This window comes from Phytophthora parasitica, assembly GCF_000247585.1.
Source record: "Phytophthora parasitica INRA-310 unplaced genomic scaffold supercont2.7, whole genome shotgun sequence".
In the NCBI taxonomy this organism is placed as follows: Eukaryota; Oomycota; class Peronosporomycetes; order Peronosporales; family Peronosporaceae; genus Phytophthora; species Phytophthora nicotianae.
In genome coordinates, this window is record NW_008648993.1 from 990,142 (window position 1) to 1,016,671 (window position 26,530).

The 26,530-nt window shown below is 50.5% G+C and overlaps 12 protein-coding genes across 22 annotated transcripts; 6 read left to right on the forward strand and 6 right to left on the reverse strand.

Moving 5' to 3' along the window:
- The first annotated feature begins 1,518 nt into the window (after window positions 1–1,518).
- On the forward strand, window positions 1,519–6,872 carry PPTG_05344. Of its 2 annotated transcripts, XM_008898864.1 has the most exons (4): window positions 1,519–1,887; window positions 1,957–2,035; window positions 2,106–2,314; window positions 2,394–6,872. In XM_008898864.1, the coding sequence occupies exons 1-4, from the start codon at window positions 1,744–1,746 to the stop codon at window positions 5,076–5,078; spliced, it is 3,117 nt and encodes a 1,038-aa protein (XP_008897112.1). In that variant the 5' UTR covers window positions 1,519–1,743; the 3' UTR covers window positions 5,079–6,872. The 2 variants fall into 2 exon arrangements, with proteins under 2 accessions (XP_008897112.1, XP_008897113.1); XM_008898865.1 differs by having other exon boundaries at window positions 2,106–6,872.
- PPTG_05345 (hypothetical protein) lies at window positions 5,408–6,510 on the reverse strand (the record flags this gene model as incomplete). Its single annotated transcript, XM_008898866.1, has 4 exons — window positions 5,780–6,510; window positions 5,648–5,701; window positions 5,545–5,585; window positions 5,408–5,474 (listed from the first exon to the last, which is right to left on the reverse strand). Exons 1-4 carry the CDS (start codon window positions 6,458–6,460, stop codon window positions 5,408–5,410), a joined length of 843 nt encoding a protein of 280 aa, XP_008897114.1. The 5' UTR covers window positions 6,461–6,510.
- PPTG_05346 (hypothetical protein) lies at window positions 6,833–8,864 on the reverse strand. Its single transcript, XM_008898867.1, has one exon. It carries the CDS (start codon window positions 8,693–8,695, stop codon window positions 6,950–6,952), a length of 1,746 nt encoding a protein of 581 aa, XP_008897115.1. The 5' UTR covers window positions 8,696–8,864; the 3' UTR covers window positions 6,833–6,949.
- On the reverse strand, window positions 8,841–12,580 carry PPTG_05347 (hypothetical protein). The gene has a single exon (XM_008898868.1). It carries the CDS (start codon window positions 12,434–12,436, stop codon window positions 9,080–9,082), a length of 3,357 nt encoding a protein of 1,118 aa, XP_008897116.1. The 5' UTR covers window positions 12,437–12,580; the 3' UTR covers window positions 8,841–9,079.
- A 1,162-nt stretch (window positions 12,581–13,742) lies between these two features.
- Window positions 13,743–13,859, reverse strand: PPTG_21664 (hypothetical protein; the record flags this gene model as incomplete). Its single annotated transcript, XM_008899296.1, has 1 exon — window positions 13,743–13,859. The coding sequence occupies one exon, from the start codon at window positions 13,857–13,859 to the stop codon at window positions 13,743–13,745; it is 117 nt and encodes a 38-aa protein (XP_008897544.1).
- Window positions 13,860–14,759: 900 nt separating this feature from the next.
- PPTG_05348 (hypothetical protein) lies at window positions 14,760–15,283 on the forward strand (the record flags this gene model as incomplete). Its single annotated transcript, XM_008898869.1, has 2 exons — window positions 14,760–14,893; window positions 15,055–15,283. The coding sequence occupies 2 exons, from the start codon at window positions 14,760–14,762 to the stop codon at window positions 15,281–15,283; spliced, it is 363 nt and encodes a 120-aa protein (XP_008897117.1).
- A 1,315-nt stretch (window positions 15,284–16,598) lies between these two features.
- PPTG_05349 (hypothetical protein) lies at window positions 16,599–17,112 on the forward strand (the record flags this gene model as incomplete). Its single annotated transcript, XM_008898870.1, has 2 exons — window positions 16,599–16,829; window positions 16,921–17,112. 2 exons carry the CDS (start codon window positions 16,599–16,601, stop codon window positions 17,110–17,112), a joined length of 423 nt encoding a protein of 140 aa, XP_008897118.1.
- Window positions 17,113–17,174: 62 nt separating this feature from the next.
- PPTG_05350 (hypothetical protein) lies at window positions 17,175–17,821 on the reverse strand (the record flags this gene model as incomplete). The annotated part of the gene is made up of 2 exons (XM_008898871.1): window positions 17,175–17,434; window positions 17,635–17,821. 2 exons carry the CDS (start codon window positions 17,819–17,821, stop codon window positions 17,175–17,177), a joined length of 447 nt encoding a protein of 148 aa, XP_008897119.1.
- Window positions 17,822–20,668: 2,847 nt separating this feature from the next.
- Window positions 20,669–21,968, forward strand: PPTG_05351 (hypothetical protein). The gene is made up of 4 exons (XM_008898872.1): window positions 20,669–20,843; window positions 20,927–20,988; window positions 21,057–21,239; window positions 21,322–21,968. The coding sequence occupies exons 1-4, from the start codon at window positions 20,746–20,748 to the stop codon at window positions 21,846–21,848; spliced, it is 870 nt and encodes a 289-aa protein (XP_008897120.1). The 5' UTR covers window positions 20,669–20,745; the 3' UTR covers window positions 21,849–21,968.
- A 3-nt stretch (window positions 21,969–21,971) lies between these two features.
- PPTG_05352 lies at window positions 21,972–23,410 on the forward strand. 2 transcript variants are annotated; one of them, XM_008898874.1, is made up of 7 exons: window positions 22,018–22,262; window positions 22,341–22,420; window positions 22,500–22,562; window positions 22,633–22,674; window positions 22,736–22,883; window positions 22,956–23,075; window positions 23,132–23,410. In XM_008898874.1, the coding sequence occupies exons 1-6, from the start codon at window positions 22,070–22,072 to the stop codon at window positions 23,060–23,062; spliced, it is 633 nt and encodes a 210-aa protein (XP_008897122.1). In that variant the 5' UTR covers window positions 22,018–22,069; the 3' UTR covers window positions 23,063–23,075; window positions 23,132–23,410. The 2 variants fall into 2 exon arrangements, with proteins under 2 accessions (XP_008897121.1, XP_008897122.1); XM_008898873.1 differs by having other exon boundaries at window positions 21,972–22,262; window positions 22,956–23,410.
- PPTG_05353 (hypothetical protein) lies at window positions 22,809–25,109 on the reverse strand. 9 transcript variants are annotated; one of them, XM_008898875.1, is made up of 7 exons: window positions 25,016–25,109; window positions 24,764–24,911; window positions 24,587–24,696; window positions 24,229–24,508; window positions 23,669–24,148; window positions 23,440–23,598; window positions 22,809–23,374 (listed from the first exon to the last, which is right to left on the reverse strand). In XM_008898875.1, exons 1-7 carry the CDS (start codon window positions 25,102–25,104, stop codon window positions 23,318–23,320), a joined length of 1,323 nt encoding a protein of 440 aa, XP_008897123.1. In that variant the 5' UTR covers window positions 25,105–25,109; the 3' UTR covers window positions 22,809–23,317. The 9 variants fall into 9 exon arrangements, with proteins under 9 accessions (XP_008897123.1, XP_008897124.1, XP_008897129.1 ...); XM_008898876.1 differs by having other exon boundaries at window positions 22,809–23,598; XM_008898881.1 differs by having other exon boundaries at window positions 24,229–24,696.
- Window positions 25,110–25,225: 116 nt separating this feature from the next.
- PPTG_05354 (hypothetical protein) lies at window positions 25,226–26,375 on the forward strand. Its single transcript, XM_008898884.1, has 2 exons — window positions 25,226–25,547; window positions 25,677–26,375. The coding sequence occupies exon 2, from the start codon at window positions 25,713–25,715 to the stop codon at window positions 26,235–26,237; it is 525 nt and encodes a 174-aa protein (XP_008897132.1). The 5' UTR covers window positions 25,226–25,547; window positions 25,677–25,712; the 3' UTR covers window positions 26,238–26,375.
- Window positions 26,376–26,530: the final 155 nt, after the last annotated feature.

Consider the following 26,530-nt stretch of genomic DNA (forward strand, 5'->3'; position numbering starts at 1 on the left):
TCGCTGACAGCATTCCGAACAATTCGAACAGGTTTGAGACTGTCCGTGCTACTTGTTTAAAAGAGTTTACGGTCTGTGAAAAGACTCAAAAGATCTGCTAGCTAACCTTTTGCAAACGTCTCGATACATGGAGTGCAAGGCATTTCGGTGGTCAACATGTAACCATAAACTGAGCATGGGCTAACTTAGCATTGCTCAATTGTTCCCATCAGGGTAACGTCCTTGCCGTACACTTCGTAAGAACCAACGCCATATTGGCCCTCCGAAGGCAGCGGTGACCAGGTACTGTACACAGTGTGAGCGATCCACAGCCATTCAGGACGTACTAGACTAAGAAGGCATCCTGCAGTGAAGATACCTTTACATTCCCATTTCGGGCTCCCCATTCCGCAAAATGGGCAATCTGATCTTCACCTTACCATTGAAGCGGTTCGACACCGGCTCAATGGTCTGAGCCCTGCGCTGAACGCCTTCTGCGTTGCGTCTGCATTGCGTCGCTGCCTCAATACAAGAACGAGTGGCTACGAGAGCGTCTTTTTCATGTGCATGCATCAATAGTGGGTGCTCGGCGAACACTGCTCGCAGGGCTCACCCAGTTGCCGCACACTGGAATGACAACTCGGTTCAGCTGATACCGTACTCACCATGCCACGAGAGACTTGCCGTGTAAAGGAATTCTCAATTGAAGATGAAAGAGGAAACTTGGCAAGTGCAAGCTGTCAATAGCCTACGCTGCAAAGTGTCCTCAACGCTTACGGGCAGCTTGATATGCGGCGAGGATGAGTGAGTTAGTAACTGGCATAAGCAAGCAATGGTCACGACCGTCATTTTCCTGCCACGTCAGTGTCGCCACAACGAGTGTGGTCGAGGTGATCACTGCCTGCACGCGAAGCCACCTCGGAGCGAAAGGAGAGGGTCTTATTGTGCAGAAACCGCTCCAGAAAGCAAAAGAGCTATCATGTATGTACACCTGAAGACGGGCATTTCTGAATTTCGCCGTCCAGACGCTCTCTTGCAAAGCGAGCCACGGTTGCGCCAGCGCGGCGTGCAATCGTCAACGGCTCGCTTTCCAGCAACGCTTTTGTATGGATCACGCCGAGAACGTCATTGGACGGTGATGCGTGGAGCATACAGCGGAGACCGCTCTCACCAAGCAGATTTCCTTGGTTTAATCGTTCATCGTTGTGTCCCGGGATTGTGTCGCCTGTTGATAGCGCTGGAAGAGCGGACTGCAGCCCGTCAAACAGTGAAACAGCTGGAAGTACAGCGGCGACTGGGCCGAGGCGCAAGTGACTGGCTTGACTGACTGCCGTGGCGCCGAATTCGCACTCCGTGCTCACCCAACGCTCGACGTGCACACTATTACTCGTATTAGTATCCGACTTGTTCAAACTGGATATTTGTATACAGTCTCGCAGGTTTGACGCAGAATTGTAAAATGCATTCTACTTGTGGGATTTGTTTGCACAGTGGTATAAAGTCTCTTCACGCTTCGATTGAACAACAGCTCTCGTTTAAGTTTACCTGGCGTGCTAGCTCCCGGTTAGGTTCGTTCGTCGCCTCATACAAAGCGCAAGTCAAGCAAGAAGAAGACCCCAGCCAGAGGTAAATCCGCGCGCGCGGTGAAAGACTGATTACTGCGGCAAGAGCGCGCTCCACGGGTCGGCGCAAGCGTGAGTGTCCGTCTGTCAGTGTCCTGCACACACACACACATACATCCCTTCGCGCTCGTAGCCAACAGCCATGCCCAAGAACAACTACGACGACGATGAGGACGACGATCTGCTCATGGCGTTGCAGAGCATGGAGCCATGCGGCAACTGTGGTGCAGAGGGGGCCAAGATTCCCTGTATGAGCGGCTGTGGAGAGGTCTTCTACTGCTCCAGGGTACGTCGACGTAAAATACCGTTGAAATCAAGCCGAGGAGACTAACTTTTAACCGTCAAATGACCGCAGGAATGCAACATGCACCACGCGTCGGCGCATCGTCTGCGCTGTCGAAACTTGCGTTGCTCCAAATTCAATGACTCAGAGTGTAGGTCTTTTTGCTATAGTTTCTAGCTACCAACAACGTTATTAACATAGTTGCTTTTTTTTTGCTGCAGCTGAGTCTGATGAAGACGACTCGGATGAGTATGAGACGGACTCGAGTGCCGAGTATGAGACGGACTCTGATGAGGACGAGGAGGAAGAAGAAGAGGAAGAAGAAGTCAAGCCGAAGAAGAAGAAGGGCAAGAAGAAGGGACGTGGCCGTTCCAAGTCCCGACGAGTCAACAGCTCACGCAGTGTCGAGTCTTCGGGCAGTACACTCTCGGTTAGTGGAATATTGAGGCTTGCATTGCTGTGTTTTCGAACCCCTTTAACCTCATTTTTTGTGTCATTTCTTGCAACAGCGGAAGGTCAGTCTTGATGCTGATGTGGAGAAACGTATCGAGGAGAAGATCATGAAGCGACTCAAGAAACAGGAAGAAGCGCGTATCGCTCAGGCGATCGAAGCTCGCATGCGCGCGGAGAAGGCCAATTGGCGGGACGATGAGATGAACCGCATCATTATGGAAATGCGGGAACGTTTCCAGAGCGAAATGTCCTCAACGACCTTCTGGACGGCCTTGGCGAAGAAGAATGGACTGGAAATGGGCTCACAGGAGATGTTGACACTGCAGAAATCCATGGAGCATTCGTTCTTGGCGTCCAACCCGCAGTCTGAGGACAAGATGGCTGCTCCTATGTCTGCTGAAGAGGCTGTAGCTGCTGGAGTTGCTGCGATCGATGGATCCGAGGCCACAGTCAGTCGTACGCGTAGTGTGTCCAAGGAGTCGTCCTGGAACAACGCCTGTGCTGCGTTCGAGGCATTAAGAGTTGTCGTCTGGAAGCACAGCTTCCTGCCGCGTCTGCAGTTCCGAGCAGATGACTCGACGGGTATCTGGAACACCATCATAGAGCTGGACGCTGACGAGTCGTTCGCACATATCTGCGTGGGTGACAAGCTGTTGTCTATCAACGGACGAGCTATTGACGACTCGGTGTGCACCGATGACGACCTGAACGACGTGTTTGCAGCTTACGCATCGCCGATTATTATGAAATTCGAGGCAGGGGACCCATCTGCGGCGAACTGCAAGGTGCATGACTACACAGTGACGTGGTCGAACGGCCCGCTGGGTGTTACGCTGAAGGATGACTGCGCTACACAGAAGATTCCAATTGTTAACCGTTTGACCAAGAAAGCTGGATCAGTGGCTGTTAAACAGAATATCGCGATTGGAGATGTGCTGGTGGCTATCAACAACATCGACACAATCCAGCTCGGCTGTTCGCTGTCCATGTCGATCCTTAAGAAGGTGCAGTTACCGGCAAAGCTACGATTCCGTGGCGTGGGTGGACCTGGTCCTGCATCAACGTCCCATAAGGAGTCAGCTCCGCAGGTGCCGCAGCGTAGCAGTGTGACTGTCTCGCGTCAACCGAGCTCGTTAAAACCGGAGAACGGCAATACACATGTCGAAGAGCGTACACCGTCAGTGATGAACTTCAGCATGAGCATGTCTCGACCCAGCAAATATACGATTAACTGGGGTGAAGGACCTTTGGGTCTTACGATCATTCCTGGTCTGAATGAAGGTGATCTTCCAGTGATCAAGAAGGTTACGGGTACAGGTAACTCGGTTGGTATCGACAAGGCACAGGTGGGCGACTTCTTGGAGAGTATGAACGGCATCGAGACGGCTACGATGCACTTCGAGAACGTGGTTTCGTATCTGAAAACAGCGCCTAAACCTGTGTTGCTGCGCTTCCGTGCTGCACTGGACGATGATGATTCAAGAGGTCCGTCTTCGTACCGTAGTAATGGCACAGCGCTATCCGCTAAGAGCGATGCCAGCTATACACCGAGTACGCATTCGAGTTACGACAATGCTCCAGTGCACATGAGTCCGCCTGAGCCAGCGCCGATGCCTGCTCCTACTCCCAGTCATGAGATCGTGAGGCAAGTATCACGTGAGGCACCGAGCGATGTGTACAAGGTGGTGTGGGGATCGGGCCCACTGGGTCTCACTATCGACGCGAAACCGCAGACGGGCGCATTTATTAAGCGCATCGCTGCTCAGGGCGCAGCGGCTCACCTCTCTCACGACTGTGTCGGTGACGATGTGACCCACATTAACGACATGGACGTGTCGCACGTGGCCTTCCAGGACATCGTGGCACATCTGAAGAACGTACCACGTCCTGTGACGCTCTTCTTCAGACGCAAGGCTGCCCAGTCTCATCATGAACGACAGCACTCGTACTCCTCGAGCTCCAGTGGCAGCTCTCCGACAAAGTACGAAAGTCCTACCCCAAGCCACAGCAGGAAAGCAGCATTAGCTGCAGCAGGCGAGGACAACGGCGTGCAGTTCTACAACTTGGTGTGGCAGGATGGCACTCCGCTGGGTCTTTCGTTGCGTGGAGCCGACAACACGTGCGAGTACCCTTACATTACTCGCGTGACAGGCACAGGAAGTGCGGCGCATTTGCCGCAGTCTGCGCTGAACGACTGTCTGATCTCAGTGGATGGACGTAGCGTGCATGTGCGAGACAAGTCCTTCGAGGAGGTTATGACTCTACTCAAGGTGATGCAGAAACCCTTAACGTTAAAGTTCCAGGTGCGTAACGTGGGCGGAGCTCCTCAGTCTCGTGCACCGGCACCGCCTCCACCCGCACCGGCACCAGTGCAGTATCAGCAGCGGACACCGTCGCCTTCACCTTCACCTCCACCACCCCAACAGCAGCAACCGCAGCAGCGAAAGGTGATAAAGACGCAAGAGTCGTACACATGGCGGCAGAATCGAGCTCCTCCTCCGCCGGTACCTGCTCAGCAGCCAATGTCGCAGTCGTATAACTCGAGCTCGTCGCTCCCCAGTGGGCACAGTAGTAATAATCTTAGTAGGAGTGTCAATTCCATGGGTAGCGACCGTGGTCTGGGCGGTGGTGTGACTCCGGGCAACGAAAACAAGTTCAGCAGCATCCAGGCTCCCTTCCTCGTGCAGAACAAGCTCTCGACTGGCCGTCGACAAAAGATGCTCAAGGGTCTCAAGAAGTAGACAGAGACGACCAGCGCTATCGGCTTTTTTAAGACCGTGCAAGTTGTTGACAACGGCGTAAAGGTGAAGAGCGGAGAGGAAGGAGAAGAAGAATCTTACAGGGAAGACTGAAGACATCAGCACGACAAGCAAGCATGATACAGAGAGAAACAAAATCGAGATGGCGAGCAAGAATCACAGCGCAGCATTTTTTTAAGCACTCATCGTCTGGTAGAGGCCCGTTGGCTGCCAGCTTGGTTGTCTGTCTCGGGTTTTTCAGGTATATGGGTGAAAGTGAGTTAACATTGCATTGTGTCTTTGCATGAGTGGGTGTTTTGTGTGAGTCTCTCTTAGAATGGCCGACTCAGTCGAGGGAAGTAGTGCTGCCATTTCAACTCCAGAACTGAAGGCACAACACTACAAGGCATGGCAGTCAGCCACGGAATACTACATGTAGTACATGCCAGCGGATTCTTAAAAAGCTTACCCGTAACGTCTGCGCAGCTCTGTCTGTAGATCCGCAGCGAACTGTTGACGCCATTACATAGTAAGTGTACGCACGGTTCATGACGCTGTGCAGGATAGCGTACCCTTTGTATTGCTGTTATATGTCTTGTGAGTTCTTGTTCAAGTTGCTGCTTCACCTGTTGCCAAACATCCAGAATTCAAGATCAATACGATGAAGGCAGAAGTACTCGCCCTGTTAGAGTGGATTCACGTACGTGTTCGAGTGTGGTTCGACGCTCTTGGCTTTGTGCGAGTTGTTCCTGTAAATGTGCAACTTGTCCCCGTGCAAGTTCCAGCTGAGCTTGGAGTGCCTGGTTGTCAGCTTCGTGGTGCTGGTTTTTCGCTTCTAGTTGCACGATCTTCGCTGCGCTTTCTCGTGCGGCATCGGAGTAAATTGCTTGCGAGAGTGCAGTCTCAGAACCAACGAGTTGTCGCTCGTACCGCGCGCAAATAACTTCAAGTTGCTGTACTCGTTGACGACCGACAGCGGCCAGTGCCTGTGTCTCCAGTGTGGAACCCGAGGCAGAAGTTGACTCTGTACCTGGTGAAGAAGCACGATGCAAGTCCAGGAGTGTCTGGTCTTCTGCGCTAATAGCGTCATGACGTCCAAGATCATCAGGTTTGTCAGCGGTGACAAGTTGGAACTCTTCTTCTCGCATGCACAGCGCTGTAAGAGCTTCGATTAGTCCTAAGAATTGATGCTGCACGTCGACGACCTGGCGACGATATCTCTCAAGTTCGGCGAATACTCGGTCCTGTACGCATTGAGCTCGTGCTTGTTCACTCTGAAGACGACGCACTTGTTGCTCACTTTGACCAACATGCGAGCTCAACTGCACTAAATGCTCAACGACTTGGGACTTTTTGAGTAGCTTGAAGTAAGTATCCGAGTTCATCGGCGATACATGGGGGCTCGGAGTTGGTTTTGTTGCACTAGACTCTGTTGCCTTCAACGATTCATCGGATGCCATTGGAGATGTACAATCTGGGTCTGAACAATATTTGTACGCACGGGATCGAGATGCTGCATTTGGTGTAGAAGTTGGAGTAAATGTCTTTTGTTTAGTGACTTGAGCTGGCACTGGAGGGGGTACACTCGATGCAGAAGCTGGAGAGTTCACGCGCGTAGACGGACAAGAGAGTGAGTGGCATTTCAGGAGCTTTTTGTCTACAGGATAAACAGCAGCATTGATGTGCATGGTCTTAGTCTGTTGCTGCGAAAGATTCGTAGCAATCGATAAAGGTGGGCGACTTGTTCGTGCTTGCACCTCCATTGCTGCTCAATTTCTACTTGCGAAGTGATCACCCTCACATTAACAATAAAAATGGCTTCATTTGGTAAAAATACATGCATATTTTTGCATCTGCGGCAAACCCTCTTATCTTCACTTATGCTGTGTCTTCATCTTCTTCGTAGTTGTTCCAGCAGCGCCACTTTCCGCTGGCCTCGTCGCCCCAATCTTACGGCCAGGTTTCGCAGATACTTCTTCCTCTTGTGGATCAGTCTCTTGGTCTCCTGAACCTTTCTTGGCCTGAGCTGCTAGTCGTCCAACCTTGAGCACATACGCGTCCATGCGGAACTTGCGCTTGAGACCAGCTTCATTCATATAGCGCACTTTGCCGAAGATTGGCCGTTCTTTCCAGCCTTGATCGTGCTTTCCGAACGTCCAGGCCACCCCTGCGTACGAGTTTGGATCAGGTGCATCCAAGGCGTACTTGTTATTTAGAACTAGCGCCGCATTGAAACCTTCCTCGGGAGTTCGTGTCCACTCCAGCAACTTCTTGCCCCAATACATGCGCATGTAGCCGTGCATCTTTCCCGTTACCACTAACTCGCGTTGTGCAGCGTTCCAAAATCTGTCTCCAGTTTGATAATTCTCGAGCTTATCCCGTGAGTACAATTGGTCTCGCTTGTCATCAGCATGTTCCTGCAGCGTGATCTGCGCGTAGCTCGGAAGACAGCGCATGGAGTCGTAGTTACCTTGGTTGTAGACTACCAGATTCACGGATAATTCACGGCGTACGATGAGTTCCTCGAGGAACGAAGCCAATCCTTCCTTTGCTCGCTGCACACCCCTCAGTTTGTTAGCAGCTAGCACTATACGGACGACGCTAATGTGTCCATAGTGCAGATAAAGACTCAAGTCGCTGCCAGCGTCCAGACTTGGCTCGTTGCGTTCAGTGGCGTAACTCGCAAGTTTATCTGCTGTGAGGAACTTCTTCGCACAAGCTGAAGCTGCAGCCTCGCCTCCTTTAAAATACCAGTTCACTCCCTTAACACTACGATTGACATCCAGCAGCTCCAGTGTGCTAGCTACAGCCTCCGAACTCGTCACATCAAGCGGCTTTAGCTGCTCGAGTTCACCGAGGACAGTCAACAGTGACTTTCCTTCTGTATGGTACGCTGGGTCCAGGATCATAACCTCTAAACGAGCGACGTACTGATCTAAGTGCTTAGTGATCTTGGGACGGATCGTACGTGCCGCGTATTCTTCCTTATCTGTAACCACAGCAGCAGGAACCACAACGTCGCCTTCAATCTGGACAATTCCAAAGCAAGAGCCTTCACCAGCGTCACCTTTATCTTCCACTGTCGAAACGAGCTTGTCCAGCGCCGAGCGCCACGGTCGCAAGTATGGACGATCCGTCACTACCAGTGCAGCTTTGCGCGCACAAAAGTCCAGTAGTTCGTTGCGTGTTGGACGCCCATTTTCCTTGTGTTGGTGGTGGAAGACGTCAAGATTCAAGCCATGGCGTGCGAGACGCTGGTACGTATCGGCCAGACCTTCCAGCGCGAAGAGCGCGTGCCTTTCAGTGGCGAATGCGTGAGCATTCGCGTCTTGAATCGCTTCAGCCTTCCACTCATCGTCCTCACTTGGCTGGAGAGCTGGAGCTACCGAGCGATCTGGGAATAGATACACCACATGCAGAGGAAGCTTCAACTCGTTGGCAGCCGCCACTGCGTATTCCAGCGCGTAGTTGTGCTTGGTACGCACTGACGTCTGCATCCAGTAGAGCAGGTACCCGCCCTCGGGCTGAGACGCGGTGCCTTCGTACAGCCATTGAACGCGTTCGCGGTGCAGACCGCCGGGTAGTTTGAGCTGCTCCAGAGCGCGACGAACGTTCACCATATCTTTGGAAGAGGTGGTCTTGAGAATGACTACGGCCGACTTCGTCTGGATGAATTGAGACTTTGATCCGACCTGTTGGCGGAACACGACCGTCGTTTTCTCTCCAACTTTTTGATATTTCTTATAAAAAAAACATAAGAAAAAATCTGTTAAAGTGGCAGAATTTTTATCAATTGAGCCTTGTTATCCACATGAGTTCCTCTCATCCTAATCTAATGTCAATACACGCAACGAGGTTCGCAGCAGGAGTTGGAGTAGAATTGCTGACCGCCTTGGTCGACAGCCAGGCACCCCTTACGTTCTGAAGATGTGAACGCAATTATACCACCGCCTGACTGGGAGCAGAGGTCAGTACTTCATCTCCTGGTGCTTCAGAAGTTCCTTCTACCGTGCCATGTCTTGTAGCTGGCGGCCGATCAAGTAACGTTCATTACGGATCGACTCGCTCAGATTCGACAGCCACCGGGTCACGTGCGAGTGCGAGCGCACTAACACAAACACTGTACCGACCCAGAACGCGCACATGGCGAAGGCAGTCTTCTCAAAGTTGGTCTTTTCGGATGAAAAGACCAGCAAGACCACAGAAGACAGCAGCCACGGCACCACTAACATCCCCAGAAGGAACGTCGCGATTGGCTGTAGTACATTCACTTGGAAAAACTCCACGTCGAAACACTTCTCGCGAATATTATCCCGACGAAGTCGAATACCCTCGTTATCGTGCACCGTCACGTTGAATTGGAGTTGACGGTACGCCTTGCGGAAAGAGGCGATGAAACCCACAGGCTCTACCACAGCAACAGCACCCTCACCATTTCGTTGTCTTTCCTCTTCTTCAAGCTCATCGTCATCCAGATCGTCCTCGAAAAGCTCGTCTTCATTGTCCACATCCAAGAATCCATCCTCGTCCGCTTCCAGCTCTTCAAGAGCTGCTTGTCGCTGGTTACGGCGTCGATTTCGCTTCGCTCGGAAGCAGCAAACCAACCACGCGAACAGATTGAACACCAAGTAGCCCATCAAGAAACTCTCCAGCGAGGTAGCGTTTGCACTGGCGACACATGAAGACATCAGCTGACCCAGTAGGGACGGACACACGAAGGCCCAGCCCACGACACAAGTAACTGCGTTAGCTGGCGTCAAGTTGCGGACAGAGTAGCCACGCTGAACCAGTGTTGGATCCACTCGGTCTTCCGGAAGCATCAGGATGTTGAGAGCATGAACACTGTTCACAAAGTACCACACAATTTGAACACCAGCTGCCATCACGAGCGGGTCGTGGTTGATTCCAGACACACGCTCGAACGGACCCATGCAGATCCGGCCGATAAACAGCGAGCCAAAGAGAAAAGTCCCGATCACCACGACACAAACAGCCCACGTGAAGATCGCTAGTCCAGCAAGTCGAAGCCAGAGATGCGACGGTCTCTCTCTGGGGAGCAACGGGTACTCCACTGGCTGCGGATCATCCAAGCCATCCTCTGGCCACGGCAAGTAACGGTGACCATCAACGCGTAGTTCTTCAGGTGGAATCTGTGCGTGAGGGTGGAAGTGGAGAGGAGGAGGAGGCAGCACCACAACCTTCGACTTGCGCTGGCCATTCACAACGACCTCCAACTCTGTCTGTGGTAACAAGTACTCTGTCAGCCCCAACCACTCGCTTGCGAACACAATTCCAACGTGTTGGAACTTCCCAATGTCGTTTTTCGCGTGCTCCAACACGCTCAATACCACGAGGTGAACAACCAGAAGTTCCAATGGGGCTTGGATCTCTGGACTAAAGTGCTGGAAGCGAAGAGTTAGCGGGAAAAATGACGGCGCCAACAAGCTCGCGATACGCACAGGAGCGTGCACGAGGACCAGCAACAGCGCTGCATAGATCACAAGAGACAGAATCATACGACGAGCGTGCTTGACACAGCTCTCGCTCAGCAGCGTACGTAGAAGATCCGGATGGTCTTCCTGTGGTCGAATCACCTTAGCCAGGATGTCCGGGTGAGCCACTTCACGCATTTGCAGTACAGAGACCGTCACGAACAGCATGAAGGTAATACCCAGTACCCAGTGCACCATCAGCGCGCATATCATGTTCTGCATGCAGAACGAAACGCGGTCTTGAGCACTCACCATGAACAAATGGAGCGTCGCAAAGTCGATACACAGTCCCAATATAATAGGCAGAATCACCATCTTGAGCAACAGCAATGTCGACACCTTTACGATAGCCGTCAAGCAGCGCAGAGCCCACAGAAGACCATCCATAAGCGGTCGATGGATATATGAAGACGCGGTCCTCACCATAAATCTCCACAAGACGATCGTCATGCAAATCGACAAGTAACCCATCGTACACGTACAAATGTCCACCAGTTGCAAGCAGTCGCCATTTTCCTTCGCTGTCTCGATAGATTGCAGCAGTGTCTTGACAAAATACGCACCTATAGACAATTCTTCATCAGCGGCAGCCTCAATTGTGACCAGCGACGTTAACGTCGACACAATTGGTAGTGAAGCAACAATCCTGGCTCCCGCAGACAACAAAGTACTTCCAAGCGTGTACGGGATAAACGCAAACAAACCGAGATACGCTCCGTTGAACGCCAGTAGCCAGGAAACGTTACGGAACAGCACCACAAAGTCTCCACGTAGTCCAAGTAGCTCATCCATCGCGATATTAATCTCCATATGCTCAAAATCGTCTTCCCACTCACGTTGGTTCATATTAGGAGGATCCACACGATTGCGTGCGCCTCTCGGCGGTACATTAGCGGCATTTCGACGCTCTTCCATCTCCGGTGCGTCACGGAGCGGTCGTCGCTGTCTTAGTTCATGCTGTGGCTGTGGGACGGGATCTGCGTCTTCAACAGGCTCTGGTAGCCCAAACTCTCGGTGCTGGATAAAGGCGTCGGCAAAAGGTTCATCTCGGTTCCGATCGACCCATTCGTCTTCATCTGACGAGTCAGAGTCGGCGTTATCGTCCAAGTTACCCAATCTTCTGGGGCCTTCAAACATGGGACGTAGTCTAAGCTCAGCATCTTGTTCGTTCTCTTCAATGTGGTTACCTTCTCCAAATTGTGCGCGTCGCATCGGCTGAGCTACATCATGGCGATGATGGTGATGGTGTGGCACTTCTTCTGCCGCCATCTCTTCTTCGATATGGTCCAAGTGGAACCTCAAGAAGTCTGCAAACGACATTAACGCTAGGAAGGAGAAGACGATGCACACGATGAGAATTACGCCAGAGAAGATGTCGGCGACAATATGTGGCGCGTCGAAGCGCTCCGAGAAGTTGACGTTCACCATGGCCGAGGCGCGTAGCAGCCACATGCGGTAGAGCCAGCTAGTGCACCACGGAGCCACGGCTAGCCACAGTACCAGCACGAGCGCGGCGCGGAGTGCGAAGGGAAGCCACTTGAGTAGTACGACGCGTAGTCCTGTGCCCAGCAGCTCCGTCCAGGGCAGAACGTCCGGCGCGTTGGCGTCGTATAGAGGCGTGAAGGTGAACTCATGACCACATAGCTCGCAGAAGCTCTTGCCCGAGTGCTCTAGCCACTGCTCTAGACAGTCCGAGTGTGTGAAGCGGATACTGCCGCTGCACTTACAGGGCGCGAAGAGGCGGCGATCCGGCTCAGCCTCACCGCGACACACGCGGCACTCAGCTTCGTCCTCGTCTTCGATGAACTCGCTAGGACGTGGAGACGGCGGCAAGACCTGCGCGTCGGGGATGGGTCGCAGATCTACCATGCGTGTGTGTGTGTGTGTGTGTAGATCGAAAGCTGGGAGCAGTGAGGCCGCCTTAGACGGAGACGAGAGCTTTGCGAGCGCAGAAGCCTGGAAGCGACTGACTGTGGAAACGACCTGTTGGCCGCTGGGGTTGGGCGACAGGGCGAAAGAGGTGTCACATACAAGAAATAAGTTTTCGGCTGATGTAGCCATTTGGATGAGCTCTTGATCGCGCGACCTTCGCGGCACATTTGCGGCAGGCAAATATTAGGATAGTATTTTCAAGTTTCACGCGTAATTCTTCACCTGATCTGAAAAGGAATTGGAGAGTCTGACAATATACAAGGTCTGTATCGACTCGTTATCAAAAAGTAGTCATTCGAAGACAATTGCACATTAAACGATGCCACCTACTGCAACAAGCGATAAACTCGCCATCCGTTTGGGCCCACACCCAACGATATGTACTCGGGCCAAGCAGAATTTAGCTATCTTCTTCAAATTCTTTATCGGGTGGTGTGTGTCGTTCGAGGTTCCAAGTAGGGACCTCCCCCCATTTGATAAGGTATAGTCGTTGCATATCTAGTATTTTATATAGCGTATGTGCTTTCAACAGGAGAACGTCCTTCATCGTCACATGAATCCGGAGAAATCGCTGTCAGTTCGACCAGAACGTGGAAACTCTAAAAACATATATCCCTGGTGTAGGACTTATACATAACTCGGGTCTGCTGCTTTCGGTATCTGGGACCTCATCTCCGTTGAATAGATAGAAAAGTGAAACAATAGGATTTGGCTCAGCAGCTTGAAAGTGACTTCCACAGCTCGATTCTGGGTTATCGGTGCTTCGTTCTTGTAGTAGTTGCCCAGTTTGGTCATGCCGGCGCTGGGTTCGCTCGACACACTAACACCGTGTTAGGTGTACTATGCTCTAGATCATAGACGAAATGCGATAAATTTTGATGCTTAGCACAAGCGCCTTCGTTTTTATGAAGTTAAATCAGTCAACGAAGCTCTTGTTGGTGTGTCAAAGTATTATAGCGGCAGAAAATGAAGGGGCTAGTAATCAAGGTGTCTGCGCTGCATTGTGTTGCTACCAATCTAAGTGGTGAAGAGTCTTTATATCTTTCAGAAGGATCTACGAAGAGTTAGCTGTCTATTCGTGTTTTTCGCGCTTCAATTGAAGCTATTTTGGTTAAGATATTGTTGTTTATCGAAGCATGATATTTTTTTGGATGAACTAGCCCCTTCATTTTTTGCCCTTATAATTGCTTCAGTCAATGCGGATAGAGGTATCGTCAGTATTTTCGTCCGCAGCTTGGTAGGGTTATTCTTCCTCGTCGTCCCCTCCGTCGAGACATGCCTTCATGTGTTCGAACTTGTCCACGGTGTCCAGAAGGTTGTGGTTGATATACATGAACGCCAACTTTTCAAGCTTGGCCATTGTCATCCTGATCCTGGGCTTAGTGTGGAGTTACGAAAAGATACCCCACGCACGTTGATCAGCCAATGAAGACGTAGGAACCGAGAACACTCGAAAAGCAATTGACGCCAGCAAAGGTAGTCTGACAACCTGTACTGAGCCCCATCCTGCAGTTACAAAAGTGTGTTGTACTCATTGAGTTTGGTGATAGATCCAGTTCAATGCCATGTCAATAATGTGTTGAGCTCTTCAATGCACATTGTGACTTCATCACGTTGGTAGAAGCTCTAGATCGTGAGCTGGTTTTCGTGTTGTTTTTTTGCCGTATGGAAGCCATGACATGGTCGCTGTCTTCGGTGGGGGGGGGGGGCATGTAAGCAGACCCCATAGACTCTGTGTGCATAAAATTCCGGATACACTCGCGTCGGCAACTGGTGCTTCTCCAGTAACGGTGATGCCAGCTACTGCTCCGGTGGCTGAGGCAACGATGAGGACGGTTAATTATTCGGCTTCCATGACAAGTCAGTGTGGGGATAGTGGAATGAGTTCAATTGAAGCTAGAGAGTGTAATCGCAATAAACAAGAAAAACGTTCTACCGATTTATCGTTGACGCAACCGTTTGACTAGCCTAACCCGCCTGCTACTCATCCCAGTTGAAACCGGTGCCACCACTATGATACTAGTACTAAATGGGATTATTCCAAGACAGTTATGATCAAGCCTCGCAGGATGCAGTGGGTGAACCACCACATCGCAATTATTTGATCGAATGGACTGGCAAGCCACTCCAGCTAAGTTGGTTCCGGGAAGAAGAGCTCGCAGGGCTCCCTATACTAACCTCACAGATGAAACCTAGAAGGAGAACTGCTATGATGAAAATGGTCGCTTTCTAATGTGGCATAAATTCTTCAAGACGCTCTATGAGTGCGTCCAATTTCGACATCGATGAGCGTACCTTCTTCGTTCTCCCCGATGAAGAACTGCCAGAGCGCCACCGCCGAAGCAAACGACTCACCCCCGAGATCATATTTCTGGCAGCAGTTGACCGCCCGAGGTAAAACCTAAGAGATTTGATAACCTGTTATTTGAATTGGTATGATATTGAATGGGATATGACTGCCATAGCAAAACCGTGTTTGATGGCAAGCTTGGAATCTGACCCCTAGTCGAGGATTACACCGCTCAACTAACTAAACAGCGCTAACCGCCCAGTAGGGACAGTACTCACGAGGAATATTACGTCTATAGACCGAGTCGTCATCAAGGAGTTTTGCTGAAGGAGGTCATACCTAAAATCAAGCGTAAGTGGCCCGCACGAGACCGAGACAAGCCCATTCTGATTCAGCACGATAACGCCAAGCCCCACGTCTCTCCGTACGACTCCGACATCGTGGCAGCTGGAACAATCGTCTGCTCTGTCAGCCACCCAATTGACCAGACTTAAATGCGCTCGATCTCGGGTTTTTCTCGTCGATCCAGACCATCCAGCTCAACACCCCTCTTTACGGTGCCGACGATTTATAAGCTGCAGTCAAGTTAGCTTTCAATGTGTTGCCGTATACTACTCTGAACGATGTATTTCTGACTCTGCAGAGTGCCATGCTGTGCATTTTACAAGCTAAAGGTGGAAACGAATACACTTTACCGCACATAGGAAAGCAGAAGTTGCGGCGTATCGGCACGCTTCCAGAAGTCCTAGCGTGTCCAAAAAGTCTTTTTGCAGCTGCTCTTGAAGCTGTAAAATCGTTTCGTCGAAATTGATACTTCCGACAAATAATATTTTGACGTGTTATTAGACCCAATCATTATCTCCACCTACAAAAGTAAATAGAATAATCATTTTTGTGAGGAAGAAGTACTAAGATAAATTTTAAAATTGGTATTTAAAATATTTCCAAATAAAGTAAAATCTAAAACGATTCTGTTTACAGGGTTGTTTTAACTTTTTAAGTAAGTGTAACATATTTGTAGCGGAAAACCCAAAGTATTCAGATGTGAAATAATTTAAACGAGAGTTGTACGATATTGCAAATGGATACTAAAATAAAGAAATCGTAACTTTTGGCAACTAGATTTGTCGTACAATTTAGTAGGTGTATGACATTTAAAATGTGCAGTCGTACGACTTAGCTTCTTTTTGTTTTGCCACGTGCCATAGCAATGCTCCGGTTTGCTAGCGATCCAGGGTTAGCTGTCTTGCGTTTGTGCTTAGATTTAGGCACCGGCTTTCTGCCTCTGTTACTCTTCTTTTCTTCGGGGAACTTCCTTTCTGGTATGCGCAATGTGCAGTCGGTTACTATTTTAGCCGTTTTCAGAACTGGAACGAACTGGTAGTTATAACGGGCTAAGAGTGTCCGTTATCTTTGCATACACGGTGGCTAGGAAGCGTCGAGGAGACTCAGTCCAACTGAGTCTAAGTCGTCGGAATAGGGGAAAATCAACTCTGCTTTATTATGGAACCAGGGCAGTAGCCCTGCTCCCTTTTATGAACCACTCAACTGAGGTCGATGTCTGATTGGCCGGTTATCTGCCAATCATGACATAACACGCAGCCCGCGCTACTCGCGTGCTGCTACTGCTACATATGTAATATCTAATAGCTGATCACCTATATATGCAATGGGGCCCATTACATCACCCCCCTCTCGAAGTAGCACTAACAGTCCCGTTAATGCAAACGCAAAATAATCTAGACAACGGCGCGAAGCACTCCGACGCGCGTGACAGGAACCAGTCGCGCGACCACAACACAAGCGACGATGCAGACCACAAGCTCCAGTGCAAGCTCGACGGACCCTCCAGCGTACTTCGTGATGGAGGAGGACCTCAAGCCTTGGGAGCTCCACAGCTTGGACGGCGCCGAAGGACCCGAGACGCTGGACACGATGAAGAGCTTCTTCGCTCGCTACCGCGCGATCTGTGGGAAGGCGACCAACGTCGCGTACACACACGATGCCCTGCAGTGCGTGGTGCTCTTTCATCCGACGCTGGTACGCCGCGCGACGAGAAGGCCTGTCCTTCACGTTCTGGCTCAAAGACCGCGAGGGCAATAGGAGCAACCACGCTATTGGCGAGTTGCAGGAGCACGTGTGTCAGCTGGTACAGCGCGAGTGGCGAATCTGCTACGTGCACCTTGTGGAAGGCTGTGCGAACTGCTCTGAGACTCGGGATCGACCAACTCCCACTGAATGGGAGCACCAACTGGAGCTCTGGCCACTGAGCGAGGTAGAGCGGCAGGCAATCGGTCGCTATGACGGCCGCTGCTTGGGCTAAGGCAGGGGCAGGTGCGTGACACACTGCTGCAAGATGACCCTGCTTTCGACATCGAAAGCATATCAGTGGGCGTTGCCCTCGACCACCGCGGTTGTTCCGGTACGGGGGGCCACCACGCGTGATGACGCCTCGATTGCTTCAATCTTCATAGGCTCGGGCACCGACACCCGATCCTCCTCCGACAGCGCCTTGCCGTACGATGACGACACCGTATAATCCTCACGCAGTGCGATGGCGAAGGCTTCCTCGAGGGTCTTCGGCTCTGCTCGCGTTGGCAGTATCTCGTCATGCCCTCGCGCATGCCGAAGATGAACACGTGAAACTGTGATGCATCATCGATCGGATTGGTGATGATGCACGACACTTGATGACGACATTTCTGGACATAGTCGCGCATCGGCATTTCCCCCTGTTTCGGGGAAAAGAACGCCGCGCGCATTCACGACTCGCCCTGAGGCGGCTCGAACGCCAGTCGAAGAGCCTTCAACGTCGGAAACGTCGCTGGGGAAATAACCAGCTTACCGAGGGCCCACTCCTTCGCCTTCCCACTCAACCGCGAGAGCTGGAAGTTCACTTTTGCGGACTCCGATTCGACTAATCTCGAGTCGATCGCGATGTCGATGTCGCGAAACCAGCGGTTTAGCGGAAGACGATCGTTCCCAACGCCTGAGTACGTGGAGGTTTCAATCTTGATCACATCATTCTTCATGAAGCGCGAGCAAGGCAATCTAAAATTTTCTTCTCTCAAAAGGCTTCGCTGTAAATTGACAGACAATTTCACAGCTCAAGCTACGCCTGATCGATGCGCACCAGGATGATATGGTGGAAATTTATCAAAAATTGGAGAGCTACGTGAGTTTAGCAGCTAGGAGTGGTTCGTATTCTCACTACTGCATCGAGAGACAGAATCTGGAGTTTTTCTGCGTGACTGCTTCTTCAAGTTTTACAAGCCTCAATTGAGTGATACTAGCCCGTTTGTTGCTCAGTGCCTAGATACGATTGAGAAAGCGCATTGGGACACCTACGCATTCAACGAGGAGTACAATCAGCCATCATATGATGAGGTAGTTTCAAACATTTCTGAAGCAGCGGACAACTGGATAAGTAATGGTTGTCGCTCAGTGTCACCCCCCCCCCCCCCTCAATGGATTTCGAATAGTTTAAGATAGAGGTGGTTAAGTTATTCGCAGAGCGTCGTCGTGACGCTTTCAGGGGGAATAAAAGCACTAAGAGGGATTCAACTAAGAGGGGTTCAGCCGCTCATGTTGAAATCAACACACACATTCCAGAGACTTTGGTCCCGGCGTATTAAGAAAATTTGGACGTTATCCTTCTGCGAATTAAGCTCTTCAGTATCACCCCGTGTCTAGATGGTACTGTACATGGTACGCTATTGTGAGTCTAGCTTACGCCCGGACCAAGTTCACGAATGGAGAAAGGGGAATTCGGTGGAGCATGACTGCTCTTACCCGTAGATGGAGAGATCAGCAATTCCCATGCACTCAAGCCTGCTATTCATCATGACATGCATATCAGTAGGCTCTTTAATTGGAGCGCTCATACGTCGAGCGAATATCAAAAAGCATACAACTACTGTAATGGGTCCCATTGCATATATAGGCGATCAGCTATTAGATATTACATATGTAGCAATAGCAGCCCGCGAGTAGCGCGGGCTGCGTGTTATGTCATGATTGGCAGATAACCGGCCAATCAGACATCGACCTCAGTTGAGTGGTTCATAAAAGGGAGCAGGGCTACTGCCCTGGTTCCATAATAAAGCAGAGTTGATTTTCCCCTATTCCGACGACTTAGACTCAGTTGGACTGAGTCTCCTCGACGCTTCCTAGCCACCGTGTATGCAAAGATAACGGACACTCTTAGCCCGTTATACCTGGTAGCACTTCATAGTCCTTCCAACGACCAAGATCAAGATGACCCCCGTTCTGTCGTCTGAAGACATGGGGGTAACACTGGAGCATGAGAGCCTCCCCCACCTCACGCGTATCGAGCGGGAAGCTCTCCATCGACTCGCCGAATCTCCAGTGAGTCCGTCGTCGTGTCGCTGCTGAGTTCAGCGACCCCGGAGCAGCAGCGTCAAGCTGCACAAGAGTTCATGGAACGCGAGCTCGCCAGCGCACAGCGGCGAGTGTCAACTCCCTGGCAGCATCGACCTATGCACCGCTGTTTACAGGCAACATTTCTCGATCTAGCACACCTTGTAAAGTCTCAAATGAAACGTTACGCTGCCGCTGCCGTATTGTATCTCCCCTTAGGTCGCTTTCCACGAACGTGCCAACAAGAAAGCCGGTATGTATATAATGATCAAGCACCAAACACATTTTCGTTATCTTCCATTCCTTTCGTAATCAATACACTGTTATGAAAAACGGGCAACGCTCCTAGCTTCCAGACACAAGCTGCTGCTGGCCCTTCAACTTCTTGCAAACATGTCTTGCATTACCTTCCTTAGCATCCTTCCTCCAACTGTTGCTTTCCATACAAAGAGAGAAGCCACAGTCGCACGCAGACACCCGGCATTGCTGTCGGAGAGCCTACTGAGACTCAAATGGCGTCGATGCTACGTTATCTCCGAGCATAGGCTTGACCAAATATTCCAGCATTTTTCCAATCTGTGAGGACATCGATGTCGCTGCGAAGAAAACCCTTTTCTCTTAAGTAGGCAATATTCCCTTAATCCACCGTGCAATTTGAGTAACGATTTTCTGGTAGAGATGCCATCTTGAGGTCTAAACAACAATAAGCGCTGATTCCGTATTGTCCGATGAGGCGGAGCTGGTAAGTCGAGAATTGAGGTGTTCTGGGAGAGTTATTGCCGCAACCTGGGCGGACAGAGCGGTAATGTTGCCTGTAGAGTCGTGTCGTTTTGCGGAAGTATAACCTACCCCGATTTAGAGTCTATATGGCTCTTTAACTGGAATTTTGGTGGTTTCACTGTGAAAGACAAAGTGAACGGCTCTCAAAAGTATAGGATTTTTCTGGAGATCAATTTAGAAGATAAAACAAACGAGTCGTAAGTTATAAAAAAGGTTTTGCTAGGAGCTGAAGTTTCATTAGTCTCATTTTAGTAGATAAAACAAACGAGACGTGAGTTTTGGCTTGCTAAAAAAGCGTATAAGTAGATGCAACCGACTACATACGTTTTGTAAAAAGTGACTTATAAGTAGAAGCAACGACCAGTTACGTTTTGCAGTAGTGACTTCAATCTACTTATATTATTTAATTCCTCTATTAATAACGGTACTTGTTCTACGGTACAGACCCTTACTACGGTACAGACCCTTATTAGCAGTAAATTGCTGCTGTAATTAAGACAGCTTTAAGCCGGCATGCGTAAACTGATGACGTAAAACGACAAGTTCAACACCGCAGAACTTGTCTTCACTAACAGCCACCTATAATTTAATACTCTGTCAAATTGAAATGCAGTTTTAATAATTTTGACCCATTGAAACTTTTAAAATTCATTATCCTACCAAAGCTACAGCCTCAAAATCGCTTCGTTTGATCAAGTCACTGTAGTTCTTACTAGCGCAAGACGTCGAAGCTTTTCACATTGCAAATTCGCTTCTAGCGCTCGCGACGCCTCCGTTTAGTTTAACATCCCGTATCATGCTTCGCTTCGACGGCCAAGTCGCTATCGTCACAGGATCCGGTTCTGGAATTGGCCGCTGCTACGCGCTGCTCTTTGCGGAGCGCGGTGCCAAAGTGTACGCTATCTGTTGTCGGAATGGCTATGTCCGTGTTGGCTCGGTATCTAAAGCGTTTTGATTTTTTTTTCGATGTATTGCAGTGTGGTAAATGATTTCAGTCGGGAGGCGGCAGACTCAGTGGTCAGCGAGATCAAGGCCAAGGGTGCGTGTTCGTGACTGGGACAAGTGTGCGGGCTGTGGATTAAAGCTAATCGACATCTTGTGTGCCAGGGGGTGTGGCTGTCGCTAACTACAACTCGGTGACGGACGGTGAGAAGGTGGTGGCCACTGCTATCGAAAACTTCGGTCGCGTGGACATCCTGGTGAACAACGCTGGCATTCTGCGTGATGTGACCTTTGCCAAGATGACCAAGTCCCAGTGGAACCAGGTGCTGGACGTGCACCTCCAAGGAAGTACGTTCTCCTCTGTCTGATTGAACTGATGCATGTTGCTCTCTCTAATCGTCTATGTTGTGTCGTGTTCGACTGTGTGCAGCGTTCGCGGTGACCCACGCGGCGTGGCCCCACATGCGCAAGCAGAAGTACGGCCGAGTGATCCTCATCACATCGGTGAACGGTCTGTACGGCCAGTTCGGCCAGACAAACTACAGCGCCGTGAAGGCTGCTATGACTGGCTTCGGCAAGTCTCTGGCCAAGGAGGGTGCTCGCACGAACATCAAGGTGAACATCGTGGCCCCTGGTGCCGGCTCCAAGATGACGGAGACCATCATGCCCGCGGACCTTGTGGCGAAGTGGAAGCCCGAGTACGTGGCGCCCACGATCGCCTTCCTATGCCACGAGTCCGTGCCATGCTCGGGCAAGATCTTCGAAAGTGGTGGCGGCTTTGTCGGACAGGTCAAGTACGTGCGCAGTGCCGGCGTGTTCCTGGACCTGGAGAAGGAGATCACGCCTGAGGCCGTGCAGGCCAAATTCTCCCAGATCACGGACTTCAGCAACGCTACGGACCCGGACGACGATGAGGTGGCGCCCCAGCTCAAGCAGATCCTGAACGCCAAGCTGTAAGTTCTGACAAGTACTTGAAGTAGTGACCATCGACTTCGGTAGTCGCCGTAATGAAATGAATGAGTCTTTCTTATGTGGCACACATTTTTAAGGTACGAGGAAGTAATATTTGTGTAACCATCCTGTAAACCTGGAGTTTTTCCAAGACGTAGCGACTCAATCGGCAAAGACAGGAGTCGAAGACAAGGAAGTGATTAGATAGGTCCAACGAGGAGGGAGCGATGATCCGCCTCAAAGCAAAGCAAGCGGAAAAGAAAGCGGAGGAGGAGAAGGAGGCGGCGGCCGCTGCCGATGCTGGTGAGGCTGCGCCGGCCCCGAAGCCCAAGACGAAAATCCTCGGTGTAGGTCGTGGCAAGCGTGCCGGTGCCAGCAAAGAGAAGAAGCGCACGCCGGGCGAGATCCGCATCCAGAAAGGTATAGAGAGAATGGGAAATTATGAGAGTGCGAGCAGATGGGACTGACTTTTTAGCGGTATTTTTTTGTGGGTTGAAGATATTGCAGAGCTGGATGGCGGCAAGGCTGCGACGGTCTCGTTCCCGGAGGTGAACGACCTCACAGTGTTCAACGTCAAGGTACGAGGGCTATAGTATGGTCTCTATTTCATCGATTTTCTTGTGGTGGAGTCTGATGGGACTGGTGCTATGAGTGCAGGTTGCGGTGGACACGGGACTGTGGAAAGGCGCGTCATACGACTTCAGTTTTAAGATCCCTCCTGTAGGTTGGCAGTGTGGAGAATAATACTGCTGGCAGGAGATTAATGAGGCTGTATGCTGTGTATTTGCAGATGTATCCGCATGACCCGCCCAAAGTTCGATGTCTGACGAAGGTAGGGACCATTTATTGGTCCTGTGCAATGACATCGAGATCACTAACATTATGGATTTCAGATTTACCACCCGAACATTGACCTTGACGGCAATGTGTGCTTAAACATCCTGCGTGAGGACTGGAAACCTGTGCTGGACATCAACTCGGTTATCTATGGCCTGATCTACCTGTTCTACGAGCCGAACCCGGATGACCCTCTGAATAAAGGTTCGACCGATTGCATTTAGTGTTGCAAGTTCCAGGATCTGACAAGTGTGTACTATTTTGTTGCGAGTGCAGAAGCTGCTGAGCTGTTCCGTAACGACCCGAAGCAGTTTGCCGCAGTCGTTCATCGATCTTTGCGTGGGTACAGTGTCCAAGGCATCGAGTTTGAGCAGCTGATCTAAACTCGCGCAGCCGGTACGACAAGTTTTTGGTTCCAAGCGGCCGAGTGATCGGTGGTTAACGCCAACTAGTTTTAAGTTTTAAGGCCTAGCGTCATAGACAGCACCGTGGTCGTGAACGGATCAGCAACTTACGTAATCGAGCTGAAGATTTTGGCTCAACTCATGCGGCTTTGTACATTCGCTTATTTTATTTGTTCGCGCAGATTGGCGCCGCCATCTATCGTCTTCAGATTCAAGAAATACAGCAAAATACTGCTACGAAATGTAAATGGCCTCGATCTCTTCGGACGTGCTGTCACGAAGGACATTTTCCTGTTTCAAATGAAAAAAAAAGAAAGTCAGACACTGTGCTCTAACTAGTTATAATGTCCACATACCCTTTCCAGCTTGCACTTGCCGCCAACAGCAAGGTTGAGAGAGTACTCGTAAAAGTAGCCGTCTGTGGTAGCAACATATAGCTGCACAATTGGATTGTTGGCATCTCGTGGGCCATGAATTGCGCACAAGTTCGGCACTCCAGTAGAGCGAAGTCGTGCCTACCAACAAAGATAAACCCGATTAGAAGACCCGTAAGAAGACACGATTCCCATGAAGCGAAACGCCTACGTAAGCAAAATCGCGAGTGCCTTCCGCGATGCCAGAAAAGGAGCTTGGTAGATACGCACTCATAACGCCAGCCACTTCGTCAAAGTTGCTGACAGTTGAGCTAGAGCTGGTACGCGTTGTTCGAGCCGTGCTAGATACGCCTGCAGGGTGCATTGCTGGTTTACCAGGCGAAGATCCTAGCGTTGTGGACGTAATCGGACTTGGTGATGCAGCAGCACTTCCAAAAACTGTGGAACCGAAGGTGCTTCCAGCAACTGCTAATGTCGACGTGATCGGCGTGAAATGGCCGAAACTCCCTGTAGCTGAGCTCTCGGCTCCAGTAAGCGAGAAGAAATGAATAGTGCCGGTGTCACTAGATGCACACAGGATAGTGGAGCTCTCGTTAAACGCCAAGCAGTAAACCTGGGCACCATAAGAACCGCGTCGGAAGGCAGCAACCTTCTTTCCGCTTGGAACAGCAAACACTCGAATCAACGTGCCCTGCCATTATTCGATCAGTGCAAAGCAAAGGATCAGCACAATTCATAACATACTGGCTTGGTTGTAAATGTCTCTCGTACCGATTCGGAAGCAGTAGCGAGCAACGTGCCTTGTGGGTTAAACGCCATAGCCACAGGTGCAGTACGGTGAGCATGAAAAGCATTCAGCACACTGAGGTTGTTGGCATCATAGAGCACAATTTCCCCAGGTGAAGCCCCAGACGGGAAGGCCAAATGCCCATTGTCGTGTGGAGAGAGGACGCACAACGCCTTCGGGTTTGGCGACGTATCCAGAGTTTCTAGGATTTTCATGGTGCTGATGTCGAAAATGTAAATTTTGCGCTCCAAAACTGCCACCAGCCTGCAAACATCACAACGTACTACACGCATTAGCCGCCTGCACTCTTTCCTTCTCAATAAAATTAGCAGTCACCGCTACCTCTGACGATTCATGCGCACAGCCAACACAGCCGTGACGAAATTCAGATCACAAATGGCTGCCCCTGTCTTGGTGTTCCACACGCGCAATCGACGCGGTGAGAACGCAGGCTAAGCGAGAATATTAGCAAGAGTCAGTAAGATAACTTAATGCAGCATTAAAAATCATCAAACAGACCTGATCCCCAGCGCCTACAAGAGCCACCAAACTGGTGCAGTACAGCATCTCAGCGATGCCGATGCCCCCAATGTCTTCCTGAAAGCATTTGCCAAAGGGTTCACAATTGTAGATGGCGAAACCTTGGCGCGTGCCCACACTGATGCATCTGGAACGATTCCAAGGCATATACGTCATCAGTACCAACGCCAAATACAGCCTCTTGCAGTGCCAAAAGTGTGCAATAAGGCCGGTAATGGAATGCAGTCGTACGAAGCCTCCTGGTTGAAATTCAGGAAGAGCAAGTCAGTGCGGCTGCTCTCGGCGCTTCTCATTCTTCTTCGTAGTGCTGATACTTGCATGATAATCTACACTTGGTTTTTGAATGCTTATATTAGCCAATGATATAATTTCGGTTTCATCGTTTTAGCCAATTGCATACTCTCAATGCAAAAAGTAGTGTGCTGAACTTGAAAAAGATTTGGATAGTAAATTGCTAGTGACTCCACACTGGGATTCGTTACCTGGCTAACCAATACCCGTAGTGCAAAACACAACAGATCACTGTAAGTCTACCGGTTACTGGTGTGGAATTACTGGCGCCCGATGTGGCTCAGCGGGTTTCCTCGCAAGTTGTTGTTGTAATCGTAACAAAATTCTTGCGTCTGGAAGGTAAGGAAGTAGTAGGTAGGGTGTCTGGAAAACTCTAATAGGATGAGTCACGGCAAGTCGTCCCGGTGGCACGAATGACCAAGATCACAGCTACGATCTGCAGTTGCGCTCGCCACACCTTTCGCTTTCCAAAGTTGAGCATCCCATCGCACACTTTTGCCTCATCTAAATCCTAACTACCGTCCGTTCCTTCATTCACTTTTATCCTGCGCTGTTCGGGTTACGATGGCACTTTGTTATCACTTCCCAACACACCTTTCAGGCGACGGACCCCACCACCAGAAACTAACTCACCCACATGAAGAGCCACGCATTGGTTGCTGCAATTGTGCTGACAGCTACCGCTACCATGGATTCGACAATGGGCATGCCCCAGTTTCTGCAGGAGCTTCCGAACGGCAGCTTATTCCAGCAGGCTCTCGGCCACCCTGGCGACGACAGCTCGCAGCAAACGGATTTTGCCCAAGCGTTCGATAACGCCGGACAGTCGTGGACAAAAAGCTTGTGTGAAGCCAAGTTTCCTGGGTCAAGCATGACCAACGGCCAGGCTTTTGGAGACCCTTGTTGCACATGGAAGAAGGGTGGCAAGCCTGACTTTACCGTCACTCCATTCACAACGACGCCAGGCAAGGCTACCACGTGTGCATCGAACGGTGTTCCCAGTCCAGCTTCTAATGCATCGAAGGGTTCTTCTGGTGGGGACTCAAATGCTACGAAGGGCTGGACGCCGATGCCTGCTTCCGACGCTGTGAAAAGCAATACTGGGGGATCAACTCCATCGCCTTCAGCTCGCTGCACCGGTAAGAAGAAACTGCGCGAGTAAACTGGGTGATATGACATTAAGCTATCTTCAAAAATTCGAGCGAAGAGCATCGCGCTAATTTTTGCTAAGCATAAGCTAGAAGTGCATGATTCACGCATTGCATGCAGCATGAATGTAACGTTAGTTTTGGCAATGCTGCGCTGTGGATTTGTCAGTGTGAAATGCTTAACAGATTATGAAAGCGATGTGCATGCGCCCGCCTCATTATTTCGCTGTTTGACACGTGAGTTTGCTGCGGTTTTGGATTATGCACGTTGCCTTGATGATGGGTCCCATCCGCAGATACGGAAAGC